This window comes from Cololabis saira, chromosome 8 (genome assembly GCF_033807715.1).
Source record: "Cololabis saira isolate AMF1-May2022 chromosome 8, fColSai1.1, whole genome shotgun sequence".
Classification (NCBI taxonomy): Eukaryota; Metazoa; Chordata; class Actinopteri; order Beloniformes; family Belonidae; genus Cololabis; species Cololabis saira.
This window is the reverse complement of record NC_084594.1, coordinates 21,605,377-21,627,220: the sequence shown is the minus strand read 5'-3', so window position 1 is coordinate 21,627,220 and position 21,844 is coordinate 21,605,377. Positions and strand designations below refer to the sequence as shown.

At 39.4% G+C, this 21,844-nt stretch overlaps 2 protein-coding genes across 3 annotated transcripts; one reads left to right on the top strand and one right to left on the bottom strand.

The window, feature by feature from the left end:
* Positions 1-639: 639 nt before the first annotated feature.
* LOC133448559 (transmembrane reductase CYB561D2) lies at positions 640-5,015 on the top strand. 2 transcript variants are annotated; one of them, XM_061727208.1, is made up of 4 exons: positions 640-664; positions 697-1,019; positions 2,967-3,004; positions 3,918-5,015. In XM_061727208.1, exons 2-4 carry the CDS (start codon positions 881-883, stop codon positions 4,419-4,421), a joined length of 681 nt encoding a protein of 226 aa, XP_061583192.1. In that variant the 5' UTR covers positions 640-664; positions 697-880; the 3' UTR covers positions 4,422-5,015. The 2 variants fall into 2 exon arrangements, with proteins under 2 accessions (XP_061583192.1, XP_061583193.1); XM_061727209.1 differs by having other exon boundaries at positions 649-1,019.
* A 2,489-nt stretch (positions 5,016-7,504) lies between these two features.
* On the bottom strand, positions 7,505-21,606 carry rad54l2 (RAD54 like 2). The gene is made up of 22 exons (XM_061727207.1): positions 21,471-21,606; positions 18,171-18,378; positions 17,769-18,027; positions 17,549-17,685; positions 17,319-17,444; positions 16,970-17,202; positions 16,664-16,846; positions 16,407-16,540; positions 16,106-16,302; positions 15,114-15,456; positions 14,835-15,012; positions 14,505-14,726; positions 14,241-14,359; positions 13,689-13,807; positions 12,179-12,278; positions 11,880-12,085; positions 11,589-11,764; positions 11,264-11,460; positions 10,967-11,139; positions 9,851-9,940; positions 9,672-9,764; positions 7,505-8,561 (listed from the first exon to the last, which is right to left on the bottom strand). The coding sequence occupies exons 2-22, from the start codon at positions 18,325-18,327 to the stop codon at positions 7,573-7,575; spliced, it is 4,431 nt and encodes a 1,476-aa protein (XP_061583191.1). The 5' UTR covers positions 18,328-18,378; positions 21,471-21,606; the 3' UTR covers positions 7,505-7,572.
* Positions 21,607-21,844: the final 238 nt, after the last annotated feature.

Genomic DNA, 21,844 nt, shown 5'->3' with positions numbered 1-21,844 from the left:
AACTAATCACAGAGTTGTATCTGCTCGACGCCTGACACAGCGGAACACAGCAATGATCCGCTGTAGTACTACTAACCACTCGCTGCAGTTTGAATTTTTTCGGCTGAGCCATTTGCAAAATTCGTTCTTTAACTCACTGTAAAATACTCCGCGCGTTGTTACCGGAAGTAGTAACCGGATGTTGCTGCGCTGTTTGAGAATCTAGCGGAAATACGTCATCATGATTGCAATTGCAATTGCAAGTTATGACTATTTTTTGACTCTCACAGTAATACGGGACAAATTGCGTCCCTTTTCAGCTCAATACGGGAGGCGTACTGTAGTTTATAAATACGGGACGATTCCGTTTTTCAAGGGACGGTTGGCAGCCCTACTTGAGTCCGTGGCCAAACGTGGGCCAAACATTCTTTGCTATCTGGGGAAGCCTTAAGGATGATTTATGGTTCTGCGTTACAACAACGCAGAACCTACGGCGTAGGGTACGCGGCGACGCGCACCGGGCTCTGCGTCGATTTAACGCAGACCAATAATTCAGGCTTTATTTTGAAAAACAATTTAGAAACAGGAAGTTCGGCTTTTTCCTGCCGAGTAGACCAGCTGGGGGACGTGGAGCTTGTATGGGTAAGGTTATGTGATAGTTCAAAAAAAAAAAAAAAAAACTAAGGTTATGTGACAGTCCAAAAAAAAACAACTAAGGTTATGTGACAGGCATACGCAGTTTGTGTTTGGTCCTCTGGTTTAAAGTTTTAAGTGAAGCAGGAAAGCAGACGGAGAAGGTACCAGGCAACACTTTTGTGCCAACATCACTTCCGATTTTCTCTGGCCGCCGGCAAAAACCGTTTTTCTTCACGAAAAACTGTCGGAACAATAACTTTGAGACATGGTCCAAATCAAGAAAGAGTCTGATCCGTCCGAGCCTCGTCTGTACACTTTGACCAGAGCAGCGTCTGCAGCGGTCAGCCACCTCATCTCCTTCACCTTCACTCTTCTCATCGCACTTCTGTCCCGACCCGGTTCCAGTGAGTGCTCCTCATATTCATGCATTTGTTTTTTTTTTGTTTGTTTTTATTTGCATTTTTTAGAAAATAAAAGGACAACAACAGAATAAAATAAAAAACAAAACACACACATAAAAAAAAATCAATCAAACAAAATTAAAAACATATATACAGAGGTGTCAAAAGTATTCACATTCATTACTCAGTTAGAAGTATAGATACTAGAGTTTAAAAATACTCCTGTAGAAGTTGAAGTATCAACTCAAGTTTTTTACTCAAGTAAAAGTATAAAAGTACTGGTTTCAAAACTACTTAAAGTATAAAAGTAAAAGTCATGTAAGGGGGAAAAAAGTCATTAAGGACAAAAGCCATTGAAAATGAATGCATCTTAGTATAATTTATATATATTAAATTAAATATATATATTAAAGAACCATATATGTGTACTATTGAGAATTAACATGTGTTTCAGAAAGAAGAAGATATGATGACTAGTTGCCTATAAGTATTGTAATGGTGCAAAAAGTCAAACTTCAGAGGCATGTTATCATTTATCCTAACCTTTATTGGAATGTACATCCAAGTTTAGTTGCAGGAATCTGAGGGCAACGGATGTAAGAACAAAACTGGACAAGAACATCTGAAACAACCACAACCAAATTCACTCTATCCGGATGGAACAATTTAACTGGATAGTTTTCTTTAAAGGCCGAAATGAGGCTGTTTTTAAAATGTAAGGAGTAAAAAGTACAGATAATTGCGTGAAAATGTTAAAAGTAAAAGTAAAAAGTCTGAAAAATAATTACTCCAGTGAAGTATAGATAACCAAAGTATTTGTACTTTGTTACTTGACACCTCTGTATATATATCATTTTGTCAATACATATAAGATTTAATTCAGAGGATACCTTATATACACTACATGGGCAGAAGTATAGACATATTCGGAGACAAAACATACACAAAAATCATATTATGGGTCATTAGGGCTATTGTTTGTTGTGTACCTCACCCATTTTTCCCATCTTTCTTCAAAAATATAAACTTGATTTCTAAGTCTCATTGTTATTTTTTCCATTCCATATATGTAATTTACAAGATCCTTCCATTTAGTATTAATTAAATTATCATCCTTTAACCAATTTCTTGTAATTTGTTTAATTAATGATACTCTTAAAACTAAAAACAAGTGAGTATCTTTCCTCTTAATTTCTTCTGGTGTTTTTCCAAGTAATAACACCAGTGGATTTTTATCAAAAGAAACACCAAAAATATTCTCCAATTCTCTGACAGAGTTTTCCCAAAATTCACTTATAACTATACATGACCAAAATACATGACTGTGGTGTGCTATCTGCTCCCTGCATTTTCTCCAACAATTTGAGGTTAGATCACATTTGTACTTACTTTGAATTTGGGGTGTCCTAAAATACCTAATTAAAATCTTCCACGCAAACTCCTTCCAATAATTTGAATTAGTTGTTTCGTATATGTTTTACACATTTGTTCCCAATCAACAGAAGAAATATTACAAAGTAGTTCATTCTCCCATCTATTTTTAACATTAAGATCAATTTGCTTAGCTTTATGGTCGATTTGTATTATCTTAACTATCTTACTTAAACATTTTGTTTCAGCTCCACAGTCATATATTTTAAACATACATTTTATCAAAGGGTTTATATCTTTAGTATATTTCTTCTTTAAAACATCAAAAAGATAACTTCTCACTTGGAAAAAATCGAAATAGGTGAGATTTAGGTAAGCCATATTGTAAAGATAACTGTTCAAATGATTTCATTTTTCCATCATCAAACATTTGTTCAAATATACACAAACCTTTTGAAGCCCACAAACTAAAAGTCTGATCTGTTTTGTTAGGATGAAATGCATATTCACGCATTTGAACACATGGTTTATTTGCAGAGCAGTCACTGATTGGATTTCCTTTCATTTTTCCCATTTTAGGTTGGTTTTCATGGCATCCTTTCCTGATGACACTAGCCGTAAGTGGAAGTTTAACTTTGAAACCAGTAAAGCCTTTTGACCCTAGCAGGTTGGAGTTCAAGAGTTTGATTTGCCAATTTCAAATCCCTGGGGGAATTTTTTTTTTTTTTTTTTACACTGTTTTGCCTTTTTGTAAAACTCCCATTTTTGAGGGAAAAAAAATAAAGCAAAAGAGCTGGGTTTCTTGTGCTTGGACTGGTAGGGCAAAAAATTGTGTAAAGGTAGTGCAACGTCAAGGTTAATTTAAAAAGAACAAGCCAAAACAAACAAAAACTCAGGTTTTTTAATTTCATCGCTAGTAGCTAACATTATAAAACTCAATCTTTATGGTTCAAAGGTCAACAAGCAATACTGAGAATAGTCATAAAGACTAATAATAATAATAATAATAACAATAACCACAATCATATGCTGTAACAATGCACCTTTCAATAACCATGTCTACCTCATACTGCTGCACCTTTCACTTTTTTTTAAATTGTATATCTGTTAATAAGAGCTGTCATTTGTCTATTTACTGTAAAGTGAGTCAAGTTCCCTGTTTTGTTTGACCTGACTTGGCCAATAAACCTGATTCTGAGATTTGCATCTGAATCAATGCAGGAGCTGGGGAACCTTTCTGCTAAACCGGCCTGCCTGCCGATCAAACCTGTCACTCTTTGAAAAGATTTTTCCATGTGTCACAAAAGATCAACAACACTTTCAATGTGGCGTTTGCATGTTATCAGAAAGATGGTGTGGCTTTCAGTCTGGTTTCATCTTGCAGTCCAAACATGTACCTCATCACTTGGCTGATTGGAAAAACATATTTCCTGTGAAACCTAGATTAACTGGTTTTCTCACTTTCCAAGCAGCATGTTATGTGATTTTATTATATTTTATTTAGATGCCTTTGATTTTGTTTCCCTCTAGTTTGGGTTCTTCATGACAGAAGCCATCCTCCTCTTTTCGCCCCACGTCTCCCTCGTCAAAAAACTTCCACATAAGCAGAAAGGGCGCGTTCACTGGATCCTGCAGTGCCTCTGTGTGACCTGTGCAGTCTTGGGCCTAGCCGCCATCTCTTACAACAAGCACCTGAATGGGAAAGCCCACTTCACCTCGTGGCACGGTCTGCTGGGCTTGCTGACAGTGTGCGCGGCTGGTGCTCAGTCTTTGGCAGCCGTGCCTCTCATTTACACTTCTCTGGCTAGAGGCTGGTCCCTCGCCAAATTCAAACGCTACCATGCAGCATCGGGACTCATCACGTACCTGCTTGGCAGTGCCAGCCTGCTCCTCGGACTCTGCTCTGCGTGGTTCACCGCATCTGTCAAGGACTACATCTGGTACCTGGCAGCGCTCTGCCCTGCTCTCAGTGCCCTCATCGTAATGAACCAAGTCTCCACTGCTTACCTTGCAAAAAAGCGGCTGCAGTCCTGACGGAGCTCTTGTTATGGACAGTCTGAGGAAAAACTGTCACACTACCTCCAAAACTTAAATTATGTGCCACACCCTATTGCACACTGCAACTGAATTTATTTTGTTGTAGCATTCTGTTTTTGGGGTCTAATCATTCCAAGACCCACAGATGGATAATGAAATATTTGTACTTTAAATTATTCTTTTTCACTTTCCATAATAAAACAGGACTGAAGCTTGCATCGAGGATCCGTATTTTGTTCTTGAAATTCTGTTGAGGTTGAATTACACCTCATGTCTGCATGTTAGTTTACTAGTGAGACTAAACTGATCACAGAAGTTATTTTACATGGTTGTTTGGGTCGGTGCGGCCCTGTGAGGGACTCTGGATCTGTCCAGTTTTCTGTCGTCTCCACCTCTCTCGCAATGACACCCGGTGCACGCTGTACACTCTTTTCACCACCCTAAACAGGGTGAACCAGGTATAGAAAATAGTTGGACTATTCTCCTCTCTGAAAAACAAACTAATCCCTTTTTATCTCCCAATGAACATGTGTGGAAATAAATAAATTATACATTTAAGTTTGGACTTGGATTTATATATTCATGACCTCCGTATCTTGAACATCCTGGCTATATTCCTGATTATAAGTTAAATTAATTATTTTCCAACCTTGAATAAATTAGTGTCATAAAAGGTGTTTTAAAATACATTTTGACTGTATAACTGGTTCACACTGTGAGAGATGTGTTTTATTTATTATTTATTGATAACATATTGTACTTTGATTTAGGCTGCACGTATGAAATCCTTACTGGATCAGCCATTAATGCGTCTGAGCAAATGAAAAGTAAAAAGAAAAAAAACATTTACAAAACCGATATATTTACATCATAAGTCAAGTTTAGACACTAAAAAATTAGGAACACAACTGTCAGGTAAGTGACGAACAATACCTAGTCATTAAGTTTGTTTACTTCTTGTTTTGGAAATAAAACATTTCAGAGAAAGAAAAGATGCGGATTCCAACTGATGGAGAGGACGGAAAATAAAGACAAGGGGTCAAATGTATGTACCCTCTACAGTTTATATTACAGAGACAATACTCTTAGAAAATGCTAGCTCCACCTCCAAGTTGAGAACAAACCAAATCACAAGTTCACATGATATGTTGAAGAAAAGCACAGATAACCATCCTGGATGGAAATCAAGCAGCGAGAAAGAGAAGAGGAGCCAGTAGCAAATAAAAAGTGAACAGTACTCGAACTGCAGGAACAAAATTATCCCCACAAGAAAATCTCAACTAAAAGGTATAAAAACAACAACGCAACTCTGTGGGGAATGATCTGTCGTCTCAGGTTATCCAGTGTTTTCTTATCATCACTGCATGTAGCTGAGCTTACCAACAGAGGAGAGACTTTTCATAATCTAAACACACGGAGATGTCATGGAAACACAGAAACTTGACGGCTATATGGAGAAGAGTAAAGACCTAAGCTCCCTAAAGCCACATCTACTAATATTCACTGACATAGCTGACAAACACTACTGAAACTGCATGTAAGTGAAGAGCTACCACATAATGGCACCGTCAGCTTCGTAAGGCCACCGCGTCACCTGACCTGGTTCTGCCACAGTCACAGGCAGTTGTACTGAAATATTAAAGATATCCGATTACGTGGATGGTGTCTACACGGACCTAATGTTTTGTGTTCTGGGGCTGTACAGATGCAATGTTTTCCACAGCAACAAGCACATTTGTGTTACTCCATTAAAATAATGTCCAAGACTGCAGGTGGAGCGACCCTTCTGTAAGAACTGGGGGGAAAAATAATAATTTAAATGATGAGAAACTTTAGTGAATGAGCTAGCAACGTTACCCATTGGTTTGAGCTTCTTTTGGCTTTCAGACTTCATGTTTTCTTTCTTTTTTTTTTTTTTTAATATGCTGTATCTGCCCTACAGTATATTAGCATTTTATCATTTTCCAACAGATGTATAAAGAATTTTACCTAACATAAAGACTTGTGTAATTTAAGGCTAAAACTGAAAGCACACAGTCCCCTCCCATTGCGTCAAAGGCTAACATGAAAGTACATTCGTTTTACTTTTAAGGGGAAGTGAATACATTTTAAAATAGAACATAAGTTGGGTTTTTTCCTCCAGCATTGGAGACGGGGTGAGTTTATCATCATGGCAGTCAATGTGATCATAAACCATCTCCCTTTGACCAAAATCTACACACTGCACTGTATTGACTTGCAATATAAACAATGATAATGACTTATTTACAAAGTATCAACATCATTAGTTATAGTATCACACATGTATTTCAACAGGGGATGCTACAATGTCTATCAAACTGCTAAAGACTAAAATATGCTCTGAAAGCCTCAAATTTAATTTGTTACTGGTAAGCCTCGAGAGATTTTCTCTTCATATATACGCCGAGACCCCACCACATGAGTTTCTATATGCAGTTTTTTCATTGTAAAAAGAAACTGCCCAAAACAATGGGGGTACATTTCATATTCAGCAGGTTAAGTGCATTTACTTGTTTGCACTCAACTATGCAACAGCGATATATCAAGAGAAAATCCAACATCAAGCAGTTTTATTCAAATAGCTCCATCATAAGTGTGAGGAACTAAAACTGCAGGTTGAGGCAAATATAAAGGAGGCTGTGCACAGCCCCTCAACAATCCAGCTGGTCCTCTTATGACAAAAATCCTTTTCCATTGATCTGTTGTTCCAGCTGAAAAAAACATGTCGGGGACGATCAACATGAAGATTTTGTAAAGTCATTATTTGATTCTCTCAGTGTCATGTGTGTTCATTTTGTTAAGAGCACTAGGAATGGGAATTAAAATATATATAAATAATTAAGTAACCATAAAAACGGCTTAACCTCTGAAAAATTCGAAATGTAAGGAAAAAAAGAAGATAAACTGCCAACTTGTTTTTATTGTAGGTGTTTGGATTAATAAACTTTACTTCCCGAGAAGAATTTGTTTATTTATACATCGTTTTTCTTGATCTAGCTTGTATTAAGATCATAACAATAAGTTATTGTCAGCATTTAGCTGGGTACTGTAACAAAATGTTGTTAATTGTGTAATCATTCCCATTCCTAATGTTTTACAGGTAACACGTGACACTACCTCCTTGCTGTTACTGTCCTGTCACCACTATGACATCGTCATCCGAACTGTCACCTCCATTTATTGTACTTGGATGTCTATCTGGTTGGGTCAGGACAGCCCCTAAAAGGCTGGAGGTGGGGTTGTTGAAATGGGGGACAAAGGTAGATGTGGTGGAATTGGAGCTAGGCGCAGAGAACCCCCCCGACCCCGGGAGGAGAGGTGTGGGAAACATCCGTGGCTCAGAGAGCAATGACTGACCATAGCTTAGAGGGAAACTCGATGACAGCAGTCCTGCCATGTTGGGGTTCATCAAGTAAGGTGGCAAAGAACCTGACGGGAGGGAAGAAGAAGTTGCTGCTGAGGGGGAAGATGACATAGGAATGGTGGTGGATGCGGAAGAGAATGCAGAGGATGAGGGGGGAGGAAGGTGCTCACTCCCTGTAGCAGGTTGTCTCAGTAGCTCTGTGCCCGCTGAGGGGAACATGGAATGCAGGTCAGCCAGCGGTTGTCCTGGTGTTTGGAGGAATGGTGATCCACCACCACCAGCCATTAGAAGTTGGTGACCCATGTGGCCGAGGTTCCCCAGAAGGGGTGAAGAGTTCAAACCAACGGGAGGAAAACTGAGCCCACCGGAGCCCATGGGCAGTGCGGGGTAGTGAGCTGAAACAGAAGCACGTTTTGTGTGTGAGTTGCCCTGGCTGTCACTGCGCCTCCGTTTCCTTCCCTGCATATCCAACGCTGAACCCAGGAGGTTGTCACCGAGTTGCCTACTGAGATCACCAGTCTGTGACCCGACTCTGTCCCCTACTGTGGCAGATGAGACGTCTGACTGGAGTGGCAGTTCATTCGTCATGCCAGATGTGGTGCTGCCTGTCGAAGTGTAGCGGCTGAGTTCTCGGAGAATCTCAGAGCCTAATGGAGAGAAGGACTGCTGTTCGTCGTTAGGGGAGTGCTGCTGCGGATCCACGGGCGATGAACAGCCATTACTAAGCGGGTGCATCGAGGGGTCTTGGGTATCTGTGAAGCAGATAAAAATGAGAAAATGACAAGCTGTGATAAATGTGGGCACTTGGAATAAAATATCCTGGTTGCTGCAGGGGTGCTGTATATCTATATAGCCAGGGCTGCACATATAGACTAGGTAATATATTAGTTTCACCTTTTAAGTTGAATTATTGAAATAGATTAACTTTTACACCATATTATAGTTGAATTATTGAAATAAATTAACTTTTACACCATATTCTAGTTGATTATTGAAATAAATGAACTTTTACACCATATTCTAGTTGAATTATTGAAATAAATTAACTTTTACACCATATTTTCTAGTTGAATTGTTGAAATAAATTAACTTTTACACCATATTCTAGTTGAATTATTGAAATAAGTTAACTTTTACACCATATTCTTCACCTGAAGCAATATTCTACACCTTGGCTGATGTGGACATATATAGCATAGGAGGCTATTTCAGCCGCTATATGGTTGGCTGTCTGTACAGTCATGCAAGTTCAATGCTATTAAAGAACACGTTTTTTCATATAAAGTAAACACATTTTTAAGCAGTTTAGAAGTTTTGGGGCTTTTTTTTTGGCTCCTGCGCTGCTGAAATCGGGGCGTCCTTTATTTCTATTTCTGAAAGTTGGCAACCCTAGGTGCAAAATATGCCGTGAGCATCCCAATCTGGCCGATAAAAACTGTAACTTTTATACTGACTCTACAGACTAACACGCACCATAATTTGTTAATTCATCTTTATAAGTGAATAAATATCGTTCTGCCTATAACTTATTCCTGCATCCCTCTTTTATCGATCCGGCGAGACGGGTCACCGCGTTTTTGGAGGCCCAAGTCACATATCCAGGGGCTCCTCTGAGCACCAGACCAAAATAGTTATGTGCAGCCCTGTATATAGCCATACATGACTGTTGTTTGTAAGCCCCTGCCCAATACAGATGCAAACATTGAGATAACTCTGATGAACTCATCTGAAATATATTTTGAGGGCTCCAGTAGAGCACTTTCAGAGCAGGTAAAACCCACATTTCCAAGTCTCACAAACCTGTCTCTTGGATAGCTAAAAATACGAAATGACGTAGGGAAACATGAACAATGAATTTGCACCTCTTGAAGCTGCCGATCCTCCTGTCACTGATCTGCTGATCTTCCCTGACCGTATAGCAAAGATTCTTCCATCATTCGTCCTGATGTAGGTACCTGTGTTGGAGAAAACATCCAGTGACTGCAGCAGCAAACCGACATGTTTTGTTTGCAAATATCTCTGAGCATGACGTTGCAAATACCTTTAGATCCTCTTATAATATGGATGCTCTCTCCTGCACTAATGCGAGCTTGAACATCTGTCGGGCTGTTGGGTCCTGGGATGACAATATCTGCCGAGTCAGAAAGTCTGATGTCAAAGTCTGATCATTACGTTTTCATCAAAATTGGAAACTATTTGTAAACCGTAAACACTACGGCCTGTGGACTACAGAGAGGGACCATCCAGCTTGTTGAAAATCTTGCATCTTTGATGGTATGTGGTTGCATAACTGCTTATGTCGTGGGCAGCGTACACATCTGGAAAGGCAGCATCAATGCTGGAAAGTCCACAGAGGCTTTAGAGCAACATACGTTCCCATCCAGACAGCTTCTCTTTTAGAGAAGGCTTTGCATATGTCAGCAAGACAATACTGAACATTGAATTTAAGATTAATGTAAGAATATAAGATTTTGATATTCACTTTAACGACCATCCATGGCCTCACAGGTTCAGTTTCCGACTGCTCGTATGGTCACCATGGGCTCCCGATCATTCAGCTGCTCTGCCCCTTGTCTCTGGAATTCTCTCCCATGTCACATACGCCATACCGACTCTATTTCAGACTTTTAAATCCCTACTGAAGACGCATCTTTTTAAAACTGCTTATTCTTTGTAGTTATTTTTGTCATTGTTTTATGTTGCATTCCCTTGTGCGATTGTCGGCGTGTCTTCCTCTAGAGTGACTTTGGGTACCTTGAAAGGTGCCTATCATTTGTATGTATTATTATTATCATCATCAATACTGAACCACATACTGCATCCATCACAACAGCAGGGCTTTGCAGAAGAGACCAGGTGTAGAATTAGTTGGCCTACAGTCCAGATCTTTCACCAACAGAAAACGTCTTCTCATTAAACTCCAGGATTTGGTCTCCTCACTATGACGACGTTCACATCGCCTTGTTCCAGCTTTTTAGAGATGTGTTGCTGCCATCAAATTCAAAAGGAGCTAATATTTTCCATGTAATGACAAAATGTCTCAGTTTCAACATTTGCCATGTTGTTTCTGTACTATTGGGAATAAAATATGGGTTTATGAAAATGTATATTGTACACATTGTCCCAATTCTATAGATAATTTCAAAATATGTAATACCGGTTGTGGTGACAATCCTTTGCACGTAGACTCCTGCTTTCTGAAGGAAGTTGACAGGGAGGTTGGTGGCAAAGGTGCCCGTGCCGACCTGGCGAGGCATCATTGGGATCGGCGTTGACTGGATAGGCCGGACACTTGCTACTGGCTTGTCATCCGACCGCGACATGTGGCGCCTGGAGATACATTAAGGGCTGAACTCATAAGACGATCCTACACATTATAATGAATTTAAGCACAATATGCCACAAATAATAAGTCAATTTATTCAGAGGAGTAAAACATGCAGTTGAAACCCACCAGCCACGTTGGTTAAATGCAGCAATGCTGGCAAGCGCGTGGTCACTCGATGGGTAATAGGGGGCATATGATGGGCGAGAGTACGGTACGGATGCTCGTTTCTCATCCTCGTAGCTCTTCTTCGCAGCCCTTTTCTCTGCTTTAGTTAGTTTTGATTCCTTGCGGTCCATAAGCAGAGAGTCATGGTGGAATGGTGGCTATTTAGACAAATGAAACAGGATGGAAGAGGCAAACCTTTCTTAACAAATCACAGCAAGGATTTTAGTTATTTAGATGGATGCAGTTGCTGAAGTTCTCAAAGTGAGCAACAGCTTTCGTTGCTTACCTTGGTGATGAGATTTGGGTAAAGCCGACAAGCCTTATACATCACTTCCTCAAACTCCTCCACGGACTCCGGGGTTTCCCTCTCAGATTCAGGCGCCTCTTCTACAAAGTGCAGCAGTGACTCCACTTCTTTACGAGTGAAATTCAGCACTGGGTTCAAGTCATCAACCACACGGTCTTCACAGACACAGATACAAGATATTTTAAACAAGATGAAGACACATACAGACTAAAACACGTCCTGGTAGAGACGTTAAATAAGGACCCTTGTTTCCAAGCAGAAGTGTCTTACCCGACATGCCCTGCTTGGAGACCTGTCTGTCATATATCTTCTTTTCCAGGGTAAAGTCGCAGACCAGGCGGTAAATGAAGCAGGGTTTCCTCTGACCGTACCGGTACACTCGACACACTGCTTGGGCATCATGACAGGGGTTCCAAGATGCATCAAACACAACAACGCGATTGGCCCCGATCAGGTTTACCCCTAAACAGCCCGCTCTGGGCAAAGGCAGAAAAACACATTATAAACTTTTTGTGTAACACTAAAGTGTCAAGAAATGATGAAAAAGAACAGAAAGCTGAGACACACACCTGGTAGAAAGTAGGAAGATCCATGTTTTGTTGTTCTCTGGGTCATTAAACTGATTGATGAGACGTTCTCTCTCTGAGGCAGATGTACTCCCATCCAGTCCTGCAGACAGACAGACAGATATAATCTCTTAATGCTGAAACACCCGAAGGCACTTGAACTTTGAACCCATGTAAAATGGGTGGGAAAATATATAACCAACTTTAATAGTCAAATCAGAAATACGAAATCAAGTTTTGAAGACACTTTTTCAATTTGGCAAAGCTGACCTGCCTCGTGTCCCGTTGGGCTCATGTCCTAATGACATTTTAAAATGATTTGTGAAGAACTTAGTTAGATGCTGTTGAAGTCGTCCAGAAAAAAGTTTAGCAGCTGTTATTTCTGAGGCTGTTGGTGTACTGAGGATCTCTGAGTCGGTAATCAATACGGAGCAAAAAACTAAACAGGGAATACAGCCAGAACCATCTTCAGTAAAGTCGAGTTTTTTAATTCGACAACGTTCTGACGGGAAAAGGAGCTAGAAGTGACTCGTTTAATATGCTAGATTTTCTAAATTTAAAGCCACTTTTACGTGATCTGCTAGCATCCAGTGCAAAGGAGGATGAAAAAGTCACACCAGCTGCTGACAAATATAACTGCTGCTCCATTGTCAAGACTCCCAACAAGGAACTGAAAACTGAGTCAAATTATTTTGTAACATCACGTACTTGTCACAAGGAAAGCCCTACCACTGCTTTATAAAAACAAAGTTAAAAGTTAAGGAAACTTTGGTTTTGACTTCGATTGCTGAAGAAGAAAGACTGGGCCTTCATTTACGGCAGATGCTTTATGGTGCCTGTTTCTTTCCTGATGTTTCAGCTGCCTTATATAAGAATATACTTCTATACTTGGAGTAAAACATGTTTAAAGTTTTTATTCTGCTGAGGGGAGCACTGATTTTGATATATATGCTCCAATGAATATCCAACTCTGCATTTCTCTTCTTTTTAAATTGAAAACCTAAACGGTTTTTATTTAAGAACCCATTTTGCACCCATAATAATATTAGAGGGTTACTAATTTAATCTATCAGCTTTATACTGTAATAAATAAAAAAATAAAAAATAGATAAATAAAAAAAAAATCAACATTTGATAGAATAACAACTGTTCACTATTTAAGTATTTTAATCTGCTTTTACACTTACTTTTGCTTTCTTTTAACACTGCAGACTTGAGAAGTAACTGAAATTACAGCTCTTTTGTAAAAAAACAATCCTAATTTTGGGTGAATTCTGAATTTAAACGTGAACTCCTGAATCGGAAAGAATCTTGTGATACCTGAAGATTACAACCCTGTCGACAAGGTTTCCTGGTGAAATAAAAAACAACCAAATACACCAACAGTGTAAACTTGTGAAGAAAAACAAATATGAGAAACTGCAGGCAAGGAAACTAAATTAATAAAGGCGACTTTATGGTTTCAGTGAAGAAGACTGCACAGCAGCTCTCTTGAGAAGACCAGGTGACTCACTGTAATAATTGAGGTTGCGAACCCAGTTTTTGTTCGGACCGTCAGTGCAGGCGAAGCCTTGGGGGATGGGTCTTTTTGATAAGAAGTCCTCAATGACCGACAGGGTGGACAAACTTTGGCTGGTGATATAAATAGATTATAAATCACCATCAAAAATAAGAATGCACAGTCATAAAGATGGAATCAAGTGATAATTTCTGTTTAACTCTGCTTACTGAAGCTCTTAACTTAATTGGAAATATCATGCAGCAAACTGCATAACGTGGAGCACAATTAAGACATTACTATATAATTCTAACATTATAATGTTTCTAATAAGTTCTGAGAGAGAAACACAAAGAAATATTGCACATATTTACAAAATATTGCACATTTTTACATGGGACAGTTCTAGTCTTGCCGACCACACAAGTCACATTCACCCATATATAAATCATTTATTTGTGAAAACATCTGGAGCACTGGGTGTTTGGAAACTACTGGGAAATGTAATGTTCAAACCACTGATGGTGTCCTAAACTGCTTAATGGTGGACTGGGATAGAGGACTTACCTAAAGATCAAAATCTTGTCTCCTCTCCTCACGCTTTCATCAATTAGATGAAAGAGCAGAACCATCTTGGCCGAGTTCTCCAGAACTCCTGTCTTGTAGTTGGACATTATGTCCTTTGCCTGAAATGAAAATAACCCATTTATTACTTAACTTTAGATGAATGTTGATAAAAAGAAAACACTTTTTTTTTCCAGTGTCAGCATTACCTACATACAACTAAGCTGGCAACAAATCCGTTTTACGTGGACTGTATCCAGGACCTACCCATTCATAAGTGATGACTTGATTGGCTCTTTCCTGAGAGGGGTTGAGCTGTGGGAGGCTGCTGTTGACTTTACTATCTGCTACTTTGGTCTTGAGGCCAGCATTAGGTGCTTGGCAGCGAGCGTTACTAGCTGAGGTGATGTCATCAAGGTCCATGTCCTGTTCGTTGGCCTGATTCTCCTTCTGCAAAGCTTCATAGAGGACGTCTGGGTGATTCCAGATCTGTACAGATGAAGAGGCAACAGGGCTTCACCAATAAGTAAACCCCGTAACTGAGGCGTCAACGAAACATCCGAAAAAAAAAAAGAAAAAAAAAAAAACCTGGCTCACCTTGCAGCATACACAAAAAGCTTTGAGTGGGTTGAGGCCAAGCCAACCATTGTTCCCTGCTTCTCGAAAGCGCTTCATGAACTCAGTATACAGAGCTCTCTGAATGGGAGAAAGACGCACCAGCATCACATGTTCCTCCTTATTTGGAAGGTGGTCCCTGAGCACATCATGACCCCGTCTGTAAACCATGGAAGCACCCAGACATGAAGGGGTAAGCATCTTCCAGAGATACATTTCTTTCAAGACAGTGTCTAATTGTGAATGTGACCGACAATTTACCTTTGAACAAACCCTTCTAACAGGCTGTGTAGCACATGACTGCGAAAACGCATCAAGCGGACATCCTGAGGTGTGCTGTCCACACACTGACCATTCAGAATGGGACGCTCAAACATGTTGCTGAACTCCTGGCGCGTCCCCAAGAAGTCAGGCCGAACAAAGTCCACCATGCACCAGTATTCGATAAGGTTGTTCTGCAGCGGGTAACCCGTCAAAACCACCCTTCGTCTGGAGCGGATGTTCTTCAGAGCCTGTGATGTGCTGGCATGGTAGTTTTTAATGCGGTGGCCCTCGTCACAGATGACCACATCAGGACCAGGCCGCGCTATGGCTTTTTCAATACCTGAAGGAAAATAATTTAAAGAAAACGTTTCTTTTTACTAGGGCTGTGCGATTAATCGATTTTAAATCTAAATCGGATTTATTAATCAAGACGATGTTAAAAAAAGGAAAATCGGAAAATCGATTTTCCTTTTTTGCAGCTGGCTGCATTACAGACAGAGCTCGTCTAGTCATCTTTGTTTGGTCAAGACAATTGTAAATGTTGTCACTTTACTAAACTCAAGGAGGATTTACAGTATCTTTCAATTGCACTTCATTCCCAATAGGGACATTTTTTTGCTATTTTTCTTTAAAAATAAAGATAAAATATTTGAAACAATTTATTCCATTGTCTTTTGTAGTTTTACCAAAAAAATCGAAATCGAAAATCGGGTTTTCAGAGAAAAAAAAAAAATCGGGATTTTATTTTTGTCCAAAATCGACCAGCCCTACTTTTTACATAAAGTAATTTTGAATATTATGACTGCAACACATAAAAAAACACCTCCCCATTTGTTTGAATGAGAAGGTGTGTCCAAACTTTTGGTCTGTACTGTATATAAAATATCAATGCATATTAAAATTTCAACATACCACACAGTCCTAATTAAGATATTTTTTAAATCACACAAACAATAAAACCTTCTAACACTGCCAATCCTTGTAATTACCTTTCATAAGTTCTTGCTGTCGATCCTCTTCATCGAGGTCAATGATGACTGGTCCAGCAGGCTTCTTTGATTTCCTCTTTTTGCCCATCACAAAGCTCTTCTTCATAGTCAGTAGGCGGTACATCTCATATCCCATCAGCAACACACCTCCATCTCTGGACCAATCCTCCACAACCTTGGCCCTGGCCAGTGTTGTTCTGTTGATTACACAGTCAGGACCATTAATTACTTACATTTTTAACTGTGGGCTAAAAAATAAATAAACAAATTAAACCCTCAAATAAGCTGGCATATCACGTACTTGTGCTCATCGTTGAGAATGTGAACTTTAAATGGTCGGCCAGTGACAACTGAGAGGTCAGTGTCTGGAGGAAGGGCCTCTTGAGGAGGGAGCCAGAGGTTAAATTCTGTTAACCAGTTCTGAAGTGTGTTCACCTTTTGAAAAAAGGTAAAATTAATTGCTGGGGTTAATTTAATTAAAATGATATCAGAACTTCTCAGAACATAAACATGTACTTCATACAATTACAACAAGTAGTATACACTTGGATTACTCACAGGGACAATGGCGAGCACAGTGTGAGCCTCAGTGTTTCTCAGCAGGATGTCAATGAAAGAAATGACCTGTAGCGTCTTGCCTAACCCCATGCTGTGAGCAAGGATGCACCCAAAGCCAAGGCTGGTCTTGTACCGCTCCTGAGACTCAATGAGGTTATCGTAGAGAAATCGGATTCCCCCAACCTTAAAGACCAAAAAGAAATAAATAAAAATGTTGCATATGGTAACACATCTTATACTGTGAGCTTCTGCAACTGAGCATTTAAGGTTTGTCAGTTGGCAGGTAGAGTGAGACTGTAGTCATACTTGGTGAGGTTTGACTGCCCTGGCCATCTGTGGGGCAAGAAAAATGTCTTTCTCATCTGCAGGGTGATTAATATTCACGAGCACCCGGCCGTGGGCATCAGGTAGGTTCAGTGCATCGTTGACGTGTGCGCCACTGCTCTCTTCTGAGCCAGTGCCACTGTCAGCCTCCTCATCAGCCGATTCGCTGCTAATCTGCAGGGCATCCTCTTCCCCAGAGCTGAGCTCAATTACATCTGTGTTGTCATAAGTGAAGTAAACAATGTCTTAGTGCTTAGTAAAATCTAATTATATCTTAAAATCAGATGGTGATAAGAGTATTACGGCTATACAGAATTACAATCTATCTTACCATCTCTACTGTCAATTGTGGACAACTGTGGCTCCGCTTTTTCATCTTCCTCACCACTGCTGTCCAGGCAGATCACATCCTGCTTGCTCAGGAGAGCAGAGACTTCTAATAATGCTGCAGCATCCACTGATGGAGAGATAACAAGAGATTGGGAAATTAGAACTGAAATATTACATTAAGTATGAGGAAATAAATATTAAGACCACCATTGATTGGCAGAATGCAGTCACCTAGTTGGGAGTCTGGAACAGGTGGGGCTGGTGTAGGAAAGTCCTTCCTCTGCTGCTCCAGTCGTTTTAGTCTCTCCATCTCTTCCTGCTGAGCCGCCTTGGTTCCAGCCTCCAGCTGATCATCTTGCAGCAGCTTTCTGTATTTGTAGAGAAACGTATTTATCTACAGGCAAAAATTAAAAGTATCTGCCAGGAAATAATGACAAACAAGTAAACGTACCTAATATTCTTCCTCAAGTGTAAAGGCTTAGATGGCTTGGAGGGTTTGGAGCCTTTTGAAGACTTGGAAGATTTGGTTAATTTAGAGGTTTTTTGTTTCTTTGTTTTACTGGAAGATGGTTTGCTCTGGTTGGAGTTGTCTGGGCTGGCTGGAGGCTGAGAAGGGGAGGGAGGCCTGGAGGATGGTCGAGATCCAGGCTGAGACGGGGGCCCAGAGGAAGGCCCTCCCGACGTTTGGCTCTGGGCACTTCCAGGTCGATCTTAGTTAAGGAAAGATGGTACATTAGCTGAAGTTCTTGAAAAAGATATATCTTTTTTCGACTAAAACCACAGATACGTTTTTTGCACTAGAATGGATTAAAACATGAGGAAGCAGAAGAAGAAAAGTTAATTTGCCACTCACCGACATGATCTTCTTCGTCATCTCCATCATTTTCATCCTCATCTTCCTCCATGTCCTCATTGTCTTCTTCTTCTTCTTCTTCTTCATTTTCCATGTCTTCGTTTTCACTGTCAAGGCTAGCCTCCATGTCACTTTCTGAAATTGCCTCTTCAGACATGTTGTCTTACAGGGCTCTCAAAGTATTACCTAGACGCCTTCATTCGGAGATCTAAATAAAAAGTCAGATCATATTTTTAGATCAGTTATACAGAGCTGAGATCAGAATGATTGATTTTACTTGGAAGTTGTTAACTGACTTGGAAGATGCAACAACTGATTTATGTTACTCTAAGCAGTTAACAAAAAAAAAGTATTTCATCACAGATGTTTATGCACTTAAGGGGGCCAGATTATGGTTTGACCTAAGATTATGGAAAAAGAATTGTGAAAAAAGAAAGTGTACCCTCTTCCCAAGAATTTAAATGCCAGATTTTTTTTTCTGGACCTTAACAAGTGTTAAAATTAGGTAAAAACATCAACACCTCATAAGACATTATATACGGTCATTACATAACACAATTATTTAAATTAGGGAAGCGAGAGAGTTGTGAGTTATCCCAGGAGCAGACATCCCATCAAAGTACACCCTCAAGTCAATGTTTAGAGAAAAGCCTAAGAACAATACGTCATACTCTACAGGCCTCAGCTGGGATGTTAAGTGTTAAATATGTATGGGAAAATAATTAGAAACACTGAATAGAAGGTTGCCAGGAGAATGTATTTTTCCTCAAACATGGCAGCACAACTATAATTTGCAAAGTTGCATATGAACAAGCCATAAAACTTCTACAACAATGTTTTTTTTGGATAAAGAAGACTAACTTATAAATGTTTGGCCAAAATGTACATTCGGGAAAAAAATGAACACAGCTTTTCAGCACATACATGTCACACCACTGCACAGTGGAAGATTAGTTTATGTTTTGGGCTTGCTTTGCAGTTAGAGGACCTGGCCATCTTCAAGTATGGAGTCGGCCATGAAAGTGGAGCCATTTGTGCCACAGCTCATGCAAAAGACAATGAATCCCAAGCACACCAACAAATTTGCAGCAGAGTGGCTGGAAATGAAAATAGTAAAATGTGTAATATGACCCAGTAAAAGTCCAGACCTCCACTCAATTACAGTTCTTTGGCAGGACCTGAAAAAAGTTAGGCTTAGATGAATACCCATACCCAACCAAAGCAACAATGTAAAAAACAATGGACCAAAAGTCCTTCACATCAATTAATTTGTGGGAGACTGATAATGTCAAACAGAACGTTATTACTGGTTCTACAAGCTATTGAATCATGGGGTGTACTTAGTTTTCACATATGGCATCTGTGTTTTGGCTTATGTCACAATTAAATATCTTTTGTTTTTTTCCCCAGGGATTTATTGAATTCATCTTAAGACCTGCAAGGACCATATGAATTTTGATATACAAGTTATTCAGTTTCTCATGGGATCATGGTGTTAACAATGAAAGAAAGATGAGGTCAGTGTCAATGATTTCTATTTTACTAATGCAGCTGTCCTCCATCATGGACAATGTCTCCCACCCCCTTCATGAGACTGTCAGAGCCCTGGAGAGCTCCATCAGTGACCGGCTTCGTCACCCACGATGCACCACCGAGAGGCATCGCAGGTCCTTCCTCCCCGCTGCTATCAGACTCCACAACCAGGCCTGCTCTCAGTAGCCAGTGGACAATAATATGTGCAATAATATGTGCAATAATATAAGATGTGCAATATCTGGCAATCTGCCAGTTTACCTCACAACACTCCACCTGCTTTTTCTGCACTGTTTCTTCTTTCAACCAACTGTATATACTGTTCATATTCTGTGGTTATACATATTATATATGTATCTTTTTGTATTTTTTATTTCTGACTTTTCAGTCTTTTTACCCCTCCCCTACATGTGTGTGCTAAGTGTACTGCTGACAACAAAATAAGTTTCCCCACTGAGGGAGAAAATAAAGGATATCTTATCTTATCTTATCATAGCTACAGGGATCCCAGGCATACACCTGCAACCTAAGAAGTTTAGTGTGTATACACTGTATAGAAGATGTGTACTTTGTGTTAATAATCAAAATTTAGTAATTGCATTTATGAAACCCTCTTAAATATAGAAAAAAGTCAAAAGGTGGACGATGCCGTTACACAACAAGTGATGTTGGAGGATTTACCCCGATCACGTTATTGCGCGTAGACTGGTAATTATTATTTCATTTTCATTTCATTTTTATTTATTCCATATCATGGAAATTGTTCACATATGTTCCATTCCATGATGGAAAAGGGGCAAGAAGAAGAAAGCCTTATATACCAAGCCCCTTTCTAAAAAAAAATAAAACAATTCATATGAAGATGGTCTGTCCGTCTGTTCAACAATCACTACTTATATAATACCAAAAAAAAAGAAATAATGAAAAAACAAAACAAAAAAATAAGAAAACATACACACTAACTCACCAACAATATAAAAACAAAAACAACAAAATATATTTTACCCGTTAAATTCATATTGTCTAATTGTGTGGTCTTTATACAATTTCTTGAACTGGTGAATATTTTTTACAATCCTTTAAATCAGTTGTTAAGGAGTTTCATAATTTTACACCACATACTGAAATACACATTTGTTTTAAAGTGGTGCGTGCAAACGGATGTTTAAAATCAAATTTCCTCCTATGGTTCTTATCTTCTGAACTAAACACAAAAAAACGTTGTATATTTTCAGGCAATATTCTGCTTTTTGCCTTGAACATAACCAATAAAGTCTGTAACTCAATAATATCTTTAAATGTAATTAATCCTGCATTGATAAAAAGTCCATTGGTGTGTTCTCTTGCCTCCTTTTTATGTATGATCCTTACTAATTATTAAACCACATCTATCACTGTTTTGTTCAGATGTTGTTGTTATAGCGTTAGGTTAAACAATAGACTATAAATATTAAGGCTTACATCTGACTGCACGCAAACACGACCCCGCTGCTCTGCCACAAACACACCAGTGCGACAGCTACAACAATAAAGGCGATCCCGACCATGTGAACAAGAGTACCTGCAGGTGTGAGCGAGGAATGGTGACTGGATGTAAAATAAATGGGAAGAAAAGATAATCTCCAGCTCGCTGTAAAGCCGCTGCGAGATTACAAACGTGTAGGTGTAGCGGAGCTAATGCTAGTCTAAATTACAGCGAGGCTAACACAGCCAGCTAATTAAAGCGCGTCATTAACACTGAAACATCCAGGTGTTATTAAGGCTTACCTTCTGTTCGGTGTACTGATTAACAATTCACGTTTTTGTATGCACACAAGGGCAATTCAATCGAAAAGCATGGTAAATGTATAAATGAACTGATAAACGTTGCTAATTTCCATTTTTTCCCAGTGTGACCATAAAAACTGCCCCCGCACATGAAGCTTCAACTAATGTTCCTGTTCCCCAACTTCAGTCACTCAGACTAAATACACGCACAATAGCGATATAAATAATAAAATCACAAATGACATGTATAATGACGGTTGTTGGCATTTGTATAAATGTTCAGCTTGTTTTCTTATCTTACATATTGTAGCTGTTTAAAGGTACACATTTATATCGTTTTAATGATAAATCCACATAGTATTGCAGGTGTTTTT